Raw genomic sequence first — 13,735 nt, forward strand, 5'->3', positions numbered from 1 at the left:
GGGGGGAGATATTGCGCATGCCAGGTGCAAATAAATCCAGATCCCCTCATATATTGACTGCTCTGTGATTTTTTTTTTTAATCTCTCTATAAAATACAATTTTTCTATAACTTTTAACCTGCATGCACCTCGATGGGCGGAAAGCGCAGCTGATTTTACTGGGATGGTCGATGCTAACTTTGATAAAGAGGTGACTGCCGGGGCAAGCAGACGAGCTGATCGTCTCTAGGCTCGAGACGATTTCTGCCTCTGATTTTACCCTATTTTAAAACACAACACACCCCACCCCGGTTCCCCCAGACAGCCAAGCACCAAAAGACCCCCGCCCCCGCCGGGCGATCAACAGGCAGCCAGGAGGGGAGAGGGGCGCCAGGTGTGCGGAACCGGGAGATGGATATTCTCCCCGTCCTGCTCGCCTTGCTGTGGTCCGGGGCAGGAGCCCTGATCAACCTGAAGTACTCGGTGGACGAGGAGCAGCGCGCCGGCACGGTGATCGCGAACATCGGCAAGGACGCCCGGGAGGCCGGCTTCGTGCTGGACCCCCGCCAGCCCGCCGCCTTCCGGGTGGTCTCCAACTCGGCCCCGCACCTGGTGGACATCAGCCCGGGCTCGGGCTTGCTGGTGACCAAGCAGAAGATCGACCGGGACCTGCTGTGCCGCCAGAGCCCCAAGTGCGTGATCTCGCTGGAGGTGATGTCCAGCTCCATGGAGATCTGCGTGATCAAGCTGGAGATCAAGGACCTGAACGACAACGCGCCCAGCTTCCCCACCGACCAGATCGAGCTGGAGATCTCGGAGACGGCCAGCCCGGGCACGCGGGTGCCGCTGGAGAGCGCCTACGACCCGGACTCGGGCAGCTTCGGGGTGCAGAGCTACGAGCTCACCCCCAACGACCTCTTCGGGCTGGAGACCAAGACGCGCGGCGACGGCTCCCGCTTCGCCGAGCTGGTGGTGGGGCGCAGCCTGGACCGCGAGACGCAGTCCCACTACAGCTACCTGCTCACGGCGCTGGACGGCGGCCACCCGCCCAACTTCGGCACGGTGGAGCTCAGCGTCCGGGTCATCGACTCCAACGACAACAACCCGCTCTTCGAGGAGCCGGCCTACGCCGTCAGCGTGGCCGAGAACGCGCCGCCCGGCACGCCCCTGCTCCGCCTCAACGCCTCCGACCCCGACGAGGGCACCAACGGGCAGGTGCTCTACTCCTTCCACAGCTACGTGTCCGAGCGGGCCCGCCAGCTCTTCCACCTGGACCCGCAGAGCGGCCTGCTCAGCGTCAGCGGCCCCCTGGACTACGAGGAGGGCCACAGCTATGAGCTGGACGTGCAGGCCAAGGACCTGGGGCCCAACTCCATCCCGGCCCACTGCAAGGTGACGGTCAGCGTGCAGGACGCCAACGACAACCCGCCCCTCATCAACCTGCTCTCGGTCAACAGCGAGCTGGTGGAGGTGAGCGAGAGCGCGCCGCCCGGCTACGTCATCGCCCTGGTGCGGGTCTCCGACCGCGACTCCGGGGCCAACGGGCGGGTGCAATGCAAGCTGCTGGGCAGCGTGCCCTTCCGCCTGCAGGAGTACGAGAGCTTCTCCACCATCCTGGTGGATGGGCGGCTGGACCGGGAGCAGAGGGACCAGTACAACCTCACCATCCAGGCCCGGGACAACGGGGTGCCCTCTCTGCAGGCCACCAAGTCCTTCACCGTCAAGATCACCGACGAGAACGACAACCATCCCCACTTCTCCAAGCCCTACTACCAGGTCATCGTGCAGGAGAACAACACCCCTGGGGCCTACCTCCTCTCCGTCTCCGCCAGGGACCCTGACCTGGGCCTAAATGGCAGCGTCTCCTATCAGATCGTGCCCTCCCAAGTCAGGGACATGCCCGTCTTCACCTACGTCTCCATCAACCCCAACTCTGGGGACATCTATGCCTTGAGGTCCTTCAATCACGAGCAGACCAAGGCTTTCGAGTTCAAGGTCTTGGCCAAAGATGGGGGCAACCCGTCCCTGCAGAGCAATGCCACCGTCAGAGTGATCGTCCTGGATGTCAACGACAACACCCCTGTGATAACTGCCCCACCTCTGGTCAATGGGACTGCAGAAGTGTACATTCCTAGGAACGCTGGGGTTGGTTACTTAGTGACAGTGATCAAGGCAGATGACTATGATGAGGGGGAGAATGGAAGACTATCCTATGAAATGGCAGATGGGGATAGAGGGTTTTTTGAAATAGATCAGCTCAATGGAGAGATAAGGACCACCAGAGCATTCGGGGAGAATGCAAAGACTACTTACGAGCTGATCGTGGTGGCGCATGATCATGGAAAAACATCGCTCTCAGCTTCTGCCTTGATTTTGATATACCTATCTCCAGCTCTCGATGCCCAGGAATCCATAGGATCTGTTAACTTGTCACTGATTTTCATTATTGCCCTGGGTTCTATTGCTGCCATTCTTTTTGTCACCATGATCTTTGTGGCAGTCAAGTGTAAAAGGGATAACAAGGAAATAAGGACCTACAACTGCAGGTAACGTGAACTTGTTTCTTTGTACCATGCAATATGTGCTTTGATTTGTCAATCTAAATTACTTTTCCATTTGTTTTAAACCCACAGGTGTATTGCACACTTTTTAGGAGCAAAAATGAGGGTTCATGATATTATGTTGCTTTTAAGAAAATTTCCATAAACTTTTTTTTTAAAATTACTCTGGGAGAAGTGGTTTTGAAAAGAATATTCCAGTCTGAATAAGTGTGTTTTGACAATCTGTCCTAATATACATTTTCTTATGCATTCTGTAGCAGAACAAACCAATCTGTCTTAAATCAGCATAGCTATTTCCTGTGTGCTCAGGGGGAAAAATCAGATCGAATTGTTACCAAAAGAGGAGAGAGCCCCTGATTTTAGATTTCAGGAGAGAACTATGTTTTATATAGTTGCACTCACTCCTGGGTGAGCAGTACCATCCTGGTTGTAAAGCAAGGTTGGATTTTTGAAGCATTGAACAGCTGAAAAGGAACAAGCCTAACGTGGGGAGAGTTGTAGGTGCTCACAGCACTGAGTCCACACATAGGATAGCAAGTCCATGCCTACAGTAGTAGTTGGTATTGGTGGGCTTTGCTTTAAGGTTCATCTGCATGATGTTTGGATCCTGTCCCCACCAGAGGATGTCACTATGGGCATTTTTTATGTGTTGGTTTTCTCCAGGAGTGGTGGATATAAAAAAAGTGGAAGCTGGGAGAACACACTATGAAAGAAATCAGGGTTCAGCTAGAATTCACGAAGTGGAGCAATGCCCTTAAAGCCCTTTCTTTCCATATAAAAGAACTATTGTGCATGGGTGTTGCAGGATGCAGCTCTTACAAGCAAAAATAAATCCAAAAGAATAGGGGGGAAAAGAGTCATTTCCTTGAATAAACCCAATTCCTTGTGAAAATATAACGGTTGATTTAGTTCTTATCAGTTGTTTTAATGATCATATTTACAACTCTGCATGATTTTGCAATGCATGATCACAAGTCCAAAATGGGGAATGGTAGGTCATCTCTGCATCTGAAACCTTAGCTGCTATGAAAGCCTAATATCTGAAATTGTGTTCCCTGAATATGTAACAGCCAAGCGATTATTGTTTCTTTTACTATTCTCTGTGTTACACAAGTTAGTAGACAAATGCTAACCACACATGAATATCAATCAGATGCCATAAAGGAGCAGCTGCAATGCCTCATAAATGGTTTAATCCTGTTACTAGTGCACTAGCCATGACTTCTTCTTTCCTTCAGCACTGAATCTTTCAGATGGAAGGAATGGAAATTAATTTTGATCTACCTTTGTAACATAATGATTGCCTGTGGCAATTTTATAGTGCAGAAGAATGTGCAGTCTTTAAAGTTTTATTTACAGAGATATAATAACGGAGAGTTCAGTTTTTATATCCCATTTTCACAACATAAAGCATGTTTATAAGCCCTTTTGCTGGATGGGGAAAAATCATCTACAAATAAAGCACTGTATGTGCTATATTATGGGATGCCTAGCTTTAAATGAGAGCTAATATACCAGATTTCTTGCCAGTTTGGTCCATTAAACAAGAATAGGATCTGACTGTCTAAAATCAAATCGTGGTGAAGCCTCTAACAACTTCAAACAAAGAACCAGGAGGCTTAATGTGTGTTAGGGATTAATGAAGTGCAGTTTAATTAAATAATTGGTCAATAGAGAAAGGACATCAGAATGAATGCTGTGAGAATTGGACTCTGGCATTGCCAAACTTAAACATTGAGGTAAACAAAACAATTAAAGCTCTGTCAAGTGTTGTTAGACTAGCCTGCATGCCTACAGATCTTTTGCGCAACAAAAATCTCCTGAATTCCTTTATTTTATTGACAAGCACAATGGAATGATCATTCTATTAGCAGCGTAAATCTGATCAAGTGAAGTCAGCTGCAGAGGCGCAAAGAAGTACTGTATAGGCTTAGATGTGGTTTTGATCATCATGTGTCCCATATGTGCATTTTGTATGTCTGTTTAGATTTGTCTTTTCTTTTCTTATTTTTTCAAGGTGCCTATCAACATCTGCAGGAGGTTTTTCATAAAATTAGTTCATTTATGAGGCGTATGAGAGAGCTAGCTGTTTTGATGGGTTTTTTTTCCGGCTCAGGCAATTAGCTTTGTAGAGCAAGAATGCTTGTACAATATTTACCTTTCTAGATAAACCTGTGTTTCTTATTCTTGCTGTTATCTCCTTAATTGCAATTATTGGATTCAAAAAAACCCACCTTTATCATAATTTGAAAAGTAACAAACTCCATACTTTTGAATGTATATTTCTGGCTATGGTAATAGTTTAACATAATTCCTTTGAGAAGTATTGTTATGTCTGGCATCTTGTATGCATATCTATATCTATCTGTGTGGCATTGATAATGATACACGGTCCTCTGGGTCAAAAAAGAACCACAGTTACTTCAATCTAAATGTACAGGGATAATGCCGAGTGCAATTATGTTTTTAATTATTTTTTCCAGTAGCTTAATGGTAACTTTCTTCCTTTGGTATTTTTTAAGAGAGAAAGACACACATCCTGCATCAGTTCGTTCTTTCAGCAGGTACGAAGCAAAGGGGAAAGACAGGCATAGAAAAACAAGCTGATGTAAGAAAAGGTCAGAAGAATAGTTTCTCTTTGAAAACATCATTTTTGCTCTTCAGTTTCTAGAAGAAAAACATTTCCAAGGAAGTGGGGAGGGGTATTGGGGGGAGGGGAGAAGAAAGGTTCCAGAGAAGATTTAAAGTTATCAAATGGTACCATGAAAGAGCTGAAATAAAAGCAACCTGGAAACATTTTGTTATGCAAACAGCCTTTGGAGTATGGTGGGATAAGTGTGCAAGATAAGAATATTGTGGAATTTGCTGTATTTACTGCTAGGGGAGAAGATCTGGAGAAAAACCTCTGGTCATGCTGATTTTTGATTTACATGAACTAAACACTTTAAAAATCCTTATTACACATGGAAATTAATTCAGGTACTCTTTTCAGTTCATGGACCTTAACATCTCCATTTTTTCTTTTCTGCAGGCTGAACTTTATTCCTGGTAACTAAATATCAGCAATTATAAACACCAAACAAAACACGGAGGAAATGTTCCCTTCCCTTTCTTTTTGTGTGTTACTTGTAAACTTTATACATATGAAAATAAGCTAAAGATCATATATTGCCTCAGGATTCAAAACATGACATAAGGTGCATGAATAAGAAGTCTGTGTTGAGATGGGGCTAAGCCCTCTGGGTTTCTTAATAATTATTGAGCCGGGCACAGTTCAGGATTCTATTAGATACTCATTTTGCTTCTTCTGTCCCACAGAATTGCAGAGTACTCTTATGGGCATCAAAAGAAATCAAGCAAGAAGAAAAAAATCAGCAAGAATGATATCCGTCTGGTACCACGGGATGTAGAGGAGACAGATAAAATGAATGTGGTGAGCTGCTCCTCCCTTACTTCATCTCTCAACTATTTTGACTATCATCAGCAGACCTTGCCACTGGGCTGCCGCAGATCTGAAAGTACCTTCCTCAATGTGGAGAATCAGAATACTAGAAACACAGGCTCCAACCACGTTTATCATCACACCTTCACCGGGCAGAGTCCCCAGCAACCGGATCTGATCATCAATGGAATGCCATTGCCAGAGGTGAGTGTGGCCAGAACTTTTACAGAGTTTGTGAGGCTGAATCTAAACAGTTTGAGAACCTCCCTAGCAGCAAATGAAAGTTTGGTGTATAGAACTTAGTGTGTCAAGGCAATGTGTCTTGTTGCAAGTCATGCCTCCAGACTTTATAGTATCTGCTTCCAGAAGGAGGCAGATATTCATGTAAATATATGTACATATAATGCATTTTAATTTTTGCAGGTATTATACTCCACGCATCTGTTGGTGTTGTCATTGTCGTCTCTGGGCTTTAAGCACTGCGAAAGCCACTGCTTGAACACAGAGATCAACAGTATTTAATGCATGCTCTACATGGATGCTCAGATACCATGATGATGAGCATAGTATAAATACCTAGCAGTTAAGTTAAGAGTTGGATGTAAAAGTCTGAAGTCACTTAAATCTTTCTAATGGAAGAATCGGCCACTGTAATAATCACTGACTTCAAATATGGGCACAATCCTGCAACTCTTACTTCTGTGAGTAATTCTTACTCACCACATGTCGTCCCAGTTAAGTCAGCAGGGCTGCTAATGCAAGTAATGACGGCAGGGTCAAGCCCATGCTGTACTAATAGTGTTGGTGGAGTGGTCCCCCCCCCCCCCATGCTAATTTCATACATTTTAGCTTTAATGGGATGACTCTTGAGGAAACATCAGTTAGGTCAATAGTTAAATTCTTAAGTTGGTCTTTGAAGGTTTTTTAAATTTTTATTTGTGGCCATTGATATGATAGTAGGAATACACAGTGCTTCAGGGTTTTCACTTTAAATTAGGCAGCTGAAGTTCTAACATCTCCCATATTGTCGCCTCACTATTTGGTGTGAGTGAGTGGTGATCATTGAAATAGGTGATGGATGGTGTCTTCCTAAATATGAAGAAATGAGGTGGAGTGTCTGTGGCCCTGGTCGCACTCACTGACTTCCTCTAATTCCATCAGGTGTTTTCTGTACATCATGGGCATTGTTTACTGTTGCTTGTTTGTTTCTCTTTGAATTGTTATTTGGTATTAAACAAAACAATCAAAGGTTTGTCATGTTTCCTACTTTAAACAGAATAACAAAGCTGAAAAAGTAGCTAAAATATTTATGGCCTACTCTAATCTGCTCTCAGTACACCAGTGTAAATGCAAAATGAGTCCACTGAAGACAGTGGAGGTGCTCCAGATTTATACCTTTTTGTCTACCCAGTGATTAAACACCCAGGCCTGGCATGCGTCAGCTGACTTGGGATCACAGGACGCGAACTACAAGGCCGTAAAATTGCGGTGTGGCTGTTTAGGCTTGGGCTGGAGCCTGGGTGCTGGGACTCTCCACCCTCATGGGGTCCTAGAGTTCAGGCTCCAGCCCAAGCCCGAACAACTACACTGCAATTTTTACAGCCCGATGAGCCCAAGTCATCTGACCTGGGCCAGCCGCAGGCGTCTAATTGCTGTGTAGATACACACTAAGAGTACAGTTTTGCCCTTAGTGTCTGGTTGCAGGCCTGTTTTAAAGCAGTTGGTGTCTGTGGGCCTGATCTTGCAGTCCTTATGTTGTCAAAATTCCCACTGAATTCACTGTTTGTAGTGTCATTAGACACTGTGTTGGTCCCAGGATATTAGAAAAACAAGGTGGATGAGGTAATATCTTTTGTTGGAGCACCTTCCGTCGGTGAGAGAGACAAGCTTTCGAGCCACACACAGTTCAAGGTTTGGGAAAGGTATTCAAAAGTGTATCGCCTAAATACAAGGTGGAACAGGTTATTTAGCATAAGTAGTGAAAGCACATTTTAAGGGTCCATTCAAAGTGAAGTGGCCCATTAGTACTTCTGCAGTCACAGGACAAAAAAGGTGGGGTTAGTGAGTTAGATGGTTGTATTTAAGCCATAAATCCAGTTTCTCTATTAAGACCATGATATTTAGTGTCTAGCAAGTTATGAACTTAAGCTCCCCAGCTTGTCTTTTGAAAGTGTTGTGCAGCTTTCTTTTGAAGACGAGGACTGAGAGGTCAGATGTGGAATGAATGTGTTTTGAAAAATGTTTACCCTCAGGTTATATGGTGTTCTTGTCTTTTATTATTTTTCTGTGTGAGTTCATTCGAGAGCACAGTGATTGTCTGGTTTCACTCCCAGGGTTGCTATGGAGGCATTTAGTGCATTGGATGAGGTACACCACACCTTGTGATAGGTATGTGTAGAACCTATGGCTCTTGAAAGATATGTTGTGTGGGGTATTGATCATTGTGGCAGTGGAGCTATGTCTGTAGGTTTTGCATGGGAGGGTCTGGTGCTGCTTTCAGTTGTTGGGTCCTGGTCTGCTGGGAGCTTGCTTCTGTTGAGCTAGGTGAGGTTTGAGGGTTGTTTGAAGACCAGAAGAATTCACTAGTATTTTAGCCTCCATAAGTACTGCATAATTAGGTCCTTTAAAGGGTAATTTTTGGTGGTCCCTGAATAGGGATATAAGCCTTTGTTCTTGAATTGTTATGGCGTCCCTAGGTAAAATCCAGGGGTAGAGTTTTAAAGGAGGGATTTAGTTTGTAATTAAAAGGTGACTCTCTTAGTTTCTAGGTCTTTGAGATATCATCTGCTTTTACCCCCCTTGCATTTCACATCTGTCCTGCCATAGCAGCTCCAGACTTTTACATGTCATCTTACAGTTTTGCCTTTTTCAAGGTTACCCACTTAGATGCACTGAGACAACTTCTGCATCAGTGCACAAGCACACGGAGCCAGTACTGAATATAAACAGCCTGTAGCTGCCAGGAGTGAGAGAGTGTCTAAATGCAATTAGGAGGGCATGGCTGAAGTAATAGAGCACTGTTACAGAGAATGAAAGTTCAGCTTAACCTCTGGTATAAAAGCTGTAATCAGGCGTCTTGGCTGTACCTGAATATTGACCTGTATATAATAACTTGTATAATTTACTGTATAGGCCAGGTCTACACTAGGAAATTAGGTTTGTATAGCTGTGTTGCTCAGGGGTGTGGCTTTTTCACACCCATGGGTGATGCAGTTAAACAGACCTAACCCGCAGTGTAGAAAGTGCTGAGTTGACCGGAGAATCTCCCATTGGCCTAGCTGCCACCTCTCGCGGAGTCGAAGTACCTACGCTGCTGGCAGAAGCTCTCCCATGGACCTAGGTAGCATCTTCACTGAAGCGCTACAGTGGCACAGTTGTAGCTGCTGCATCAATTTAAGTGTAGATCTGCCTAGATACAGACCTGAGGCAGAACCCCTGATCCAAATGCCCTCATACTTGAGGAGAGTTTGGATCAGTATCTAGATCTGAATTCTTTGGCTCAGGCCTTTCTTTAATTAATTACATATGCTAGGGAAATTGATCATGCAGCCATCTTTGAACCCTAAACTCAGGTGGGCTTGAGAAAAGGTGAAGAATTCCAGAATTTGTTAATATTAGGGTCCCATCAAGATTCAGGCTCATCTGAGCACTGCATAGAATAATATTTGAGGGGTGGAGTGTTCCGAGAGTTCAGATCACACTTTCTTTCAAGATTGTGGGTAAGCAAAGGCTTTTTGTGTTCTGGGGGCAGTGTCCTATGAATAATTCCTGCCTTTATGGGTGGGAAAATGGTATCATTTGGAGGAGGGTCTCAGAAGTGTTATTGGCGGCTGCTGCTGCTGCCTATCAAAAGGCATTGGTATTCCAGAGCACTGTAGGAGCCTCCTATGCAGTTTCTACATATAGGGCAGTTGAGCAACATTGTGAGTGCTCTGAGGTCATGATTCAGTATTACAGACTAAATTCAATCATAAAATCCATCACACATTGGTATTAACTAGAATTGTCTGTGGGTAGCTGGAGGTCTGCAGTATTGGGGAAGAGGAAAAGATCAGGGGAGACATCATAGCACAGCTGATAAAGTTAGTAGACATACTCAGCCAGAATACATTTATGTTCAAATTTCTCCCTGGTGCAGCTGCATTACAGTTAAGCTTTGGATCCAGCTGGGTGTGAATCTCCCTGAAGAAGCCTCAACTCTATTAACTCTGTTTTTTTTCTATTAGGGAGGCAGGACACTGGCACAAGGGAAAGGCATTTCCCTACATTTCTCGTCTTTAACTTGAGTCCCTCTGTCACTTCTTATAAGCTTAATATATTAGAAGGCACTGAAACATGGAGTGTTGAAATGAATTTATTGTATTAACAAATTAAATGTTTCTCTACCCCACTTCAGTGTCAGCTTAAAATGTAGTATGCCAGCAGTTAAACTAGAACTGCACAAGGGGCAGTTACAAGATTTTCACAGTTTTATTAAGAGTACAAGCAGTTCTCTCACTGGGTGAGTTCAGAAAGTCTCATCCAAAGCCTGTTGAAATAAATGGGAGACTTTCCATTGACTTCACTGGTTTTTGTGTCAGGCCTTGCACAAATCCAGCTCTGAGAATGTCTCTCCACCAAGGCGTTGTCTGTTTTGTTTGTGTCCTAATTTATATCCCTTGAGGAGAGGAATTGGACGAACACTCCTTGCACCTCAGTTGCAATGCTGGAGGTGTTGAATGTTCTCTCCACTGCATGCCATGCCTTCGTATGAAATGAAGGATTAGGAGTGTTCAGCCCCTGAGAGATCTGGCTGGGATCTCTAAGGGCTTTTAAAATCCCTTCAGAATGCTAGATCCAAATGATCCCCCTGCCACGTGATGCTGAGGGGAGCAAGACCAGAGAAAACCCACAGAAATATTGTCATCCACTAAGAAGGGCAAGTGGATATGTGGTAGCATCCCTGTAGCATGTATCCTCCCCCTTACAAGAATTGTGTGTAAACTGGTCTCTGTGAGTGGGAGGCTGAAGCCAGCCAAGATGGGAGTAGAGTTGGAGAGCAGCTGTGCTACATGATATGCTCCCAAGAGAATGCGGACTAATATGTGGCAGACTGCTGGCTTAATGCTGATACTGTTTGCATTAATTCCCTCCCTCTGCTCTGCTCCTTGGGAGTAGTGGAGGGCCAGGAGAACATAGTGGGTGGAAGCACCACCATGTAAAGTCAGGCTGCCAGTTATTTACAGATGGGAAGAGGGTAGCACAGTGTAAAGGGAAATTGAGTCAGTGCATCTAATTGAGGAATCATGAATTTGGGCCATGGATCCCTGGCCTTCTGGCCTTTGATGGGCACATTCCCTGTCTTGGTCACACTGCTGTTGATTGCAAAATCTGTGGAGGGAGGATCATAGACGTGAGAGATGGAAAAGACCTTTTCAGTCATCTAAGTCATCTCTCTGCCAGTGCAGGATGCCTCAGACTTGGCAGCTACATCAGAACTGCAGGGATCTTTGATTTGTTCCCCTCTTCATATTTTCACACAGGAGTACAGCCCCGGGGCCTTCCTGGGCAAGGAGAACCAGTTCAGGTGAAAAAAGAGCTTACCAAGGATACTCTGTACACTACTCCATACTGATCCTTAAATGAAATCTACTTTGAAGCTTGAACAAAGTAGGAAACTGGGTTTAAGAACCATAACGTTCTTTTTCAAAATAGTACCAACCAGGCTGTTGTTATGGGGAGGCTGTTGTGCTATTTCTGACCCAGCTGGCACCAGGAATTACTTTAAATCTGGAAGACCCAAGAGTTTCAGCTGAAAATCCAAACTTTTGGGTGCTTGTGCAAATGGAGCCTCCAAACATTGGGAGCTCATCCATCACTAGCGCCCAGATTGCACAGTGATGAGCTCTTTACAAATGCCCAACATAGAGAGAAGTTGCACAAAAGGATATTCCAGAACTGTTCAGAGTCTGTGGAGAAGCAACCTGTTACCAGATCCCAGCTTTCTCTTACTACTTAATCTGAGTCCATGCTCTTCTCTCCCCTTCAAGATCTGTGCTTCTAAAAGATAAATAGGTCATTGACCCTGGCCCGAGCTTCTGTCCCCCTGCCCAGTCCAAAACATGGTGGTTGACTTCCAGGGTGCTTCCAGCCTGGGTCTGCTAGGAAGATGACTGCAGGTCTCACTGCAGCAGTCTCCATGTAACTGCAATGGAACAGTTGCTGTTCCTCAGTGTCAGACTGTATTACATTAATAGGAGTTACAGTGCATTAGCAATTACGTGTTTACAAAGCATATTATTATAACACTTCCCGTTGCAGACCGTTTAGTAATTACGATTCTTACCCAGCCACCTAGATTTCAGACAACTGAATTGTAGCTGCTAGAGAAGGGCAAAACCTGCTATCCCATCCAGTCCATCTCCCAGTCAGTGCGGGATTGTTCCCTGCAGTATATTTACCAGGACTTTGTCCAGTTTAGTTTAAAATGTCTCAAGTGATGTGGTCTCTGCCATTTCCCTTGGGAGACTGTTACACAGTCTATTAGATTTTGGTGTCAGGGAGATTTTACTAATGTTTAGCCTACCTGTTACTTTCCATTTTTGTGCTGATGGGAAAGCACAACATCGGTTGACACAGGATACAATACAGAGGTAAACAAAGTAGCTTTATATGCCAGCTAGCATGAGATGTTTGCATCTGAAAAGTGACTGTCTCTAAAAACAACCATTTCCCTAGCAGAGGATGGGTTTGGATTGGCTTGATATATAGCTGGTCTTTAATGTGAGGCTCATTTACTTTAACAGTTAAGAACCTTGAAATAAAAGTCCCTGAGGACGAGTTGTTTGTGGAGACAAATGCTCTTCAGGAGACGCTTCATCTTTCTCTGCAGCATCGTTCAAATGGTGGCAGGTATCTGGGCTGCATACACAGTGTCTTGTTGCTTATAATTGAACTCACTTGTGCTCCCACCTTTTGTCCAATTGGTTTGGAGGGGATGAAGCATGTGTGTCTGCAGGGATTAGAATAAAGAACAGGAGTACTTGTGGCACCTTAGAGACTAACCAATTTATTTGAGCATAAGCTTTTGTGAGCTACAGCTCATTTCATCAGATGCATAAATTGGTTAGTCTCTAAGGTGCCACAAGTACTCCTTTTCTTTTCGCAAATACAGGCTAACACGGCTGCTACTCTGAAACCAGGGATTAGAATGTGTTTCTGAGAAAAAATATTAGAGACTGCTAGCCTAGAAAGGCTTTTTCTTTATTCTTTGGGCCAAATTGTTACTTCAGTCTGTGTCTGCCAGTAAAATTATTGTTAGAGGATCTGTGGGGTGGAATTCTTCCACTGTGACTTTTGACCCTAGTCTATTCCTGCCAACCCATCACTTCGCAGGCCCTCTTTTGTGGGGTTGAGGCAAGAGGGGACCTCAACCCCAGCCAGCACTGCTGTCAAGCACATTGATGGGGTGATTCCTCTGGGCTAGGGCCCGGCAACAGGTTCACATTTGTCCCCACGGGGTTAGACACCATTCCCCTATCTCATAAGGAAGTGCCTAATGTGTTACCTTTTTGGATCTGGTGTTTGAATCAGCAAGTTCCTGTGCTGGGCATCTGCTAAAAGTTGTGACAACTAAACAACCCTCATGTAGGTCCAAACTATGACACCTGGGAGGGGGTGAATTCCAGCCATCTGGTTGCTCAAAACCTAACCCTGAAGTTTTGCTGCAAGGAAGATGGAAAAATCCCAACCAGCCTCAGCCAATCTGGTGGTT

The 13,735-nt window shown here is 45.0% G+C and overlaps 1 protein-coding gene across 8 annotated transcripts in view; it reads left to right on the top strand.

Annotated features, from left to right (window-relative positions):
• The first annotated feature begins 331 nt into the window (after positions 1–331).
• PCDH19 (protocadherin 19) overlaps positions 332–13,735 on the top strand; it is a 113,216-nt gene continuing 99,812 nt past the window's right edge. For 6 of the 8 annotated variants that reach the window (XR_012160921.1, XM_073360845.1, XM_073360846.1 and 3 more), the window contains exons 1-3: positions 332–2,525; positions 5,063–5,104; positions 5,859–6,186. Coding sequence is in view for 7 of the 8 variants with exons in the window: in XM_073360845.1 (XP_073216946.1) it covers positions 391–2,525; positions 5,063–5,104; positions 5,859–6,186 (2,505 nt within the window). In the remaining variant the exon portion in view is untranslated. The remainder of the gene's footprint in view (positions 2,526–5,062; positions 5,105–5,858; positions 6,187–13,735) is intronic. The other 2 variants (XM_073360847.1, XM_073360848.1) reach the window with 1 other exon arrangement.

Source organism: Lepidochelys kempii, chromosome 9 (genome assembly GCF_965140265.1).
Source record: "Lepidochelys kempii isolate rLepKem1 chromosome 9, rLepKem1.hap2, whole genome shotgun sequence".
Lineage (NCBI taxonomy): Eukaryota > Metazoa > Chordata > Testudines > Cheloniidae > Lepidochelys > Lepidochelys kempii.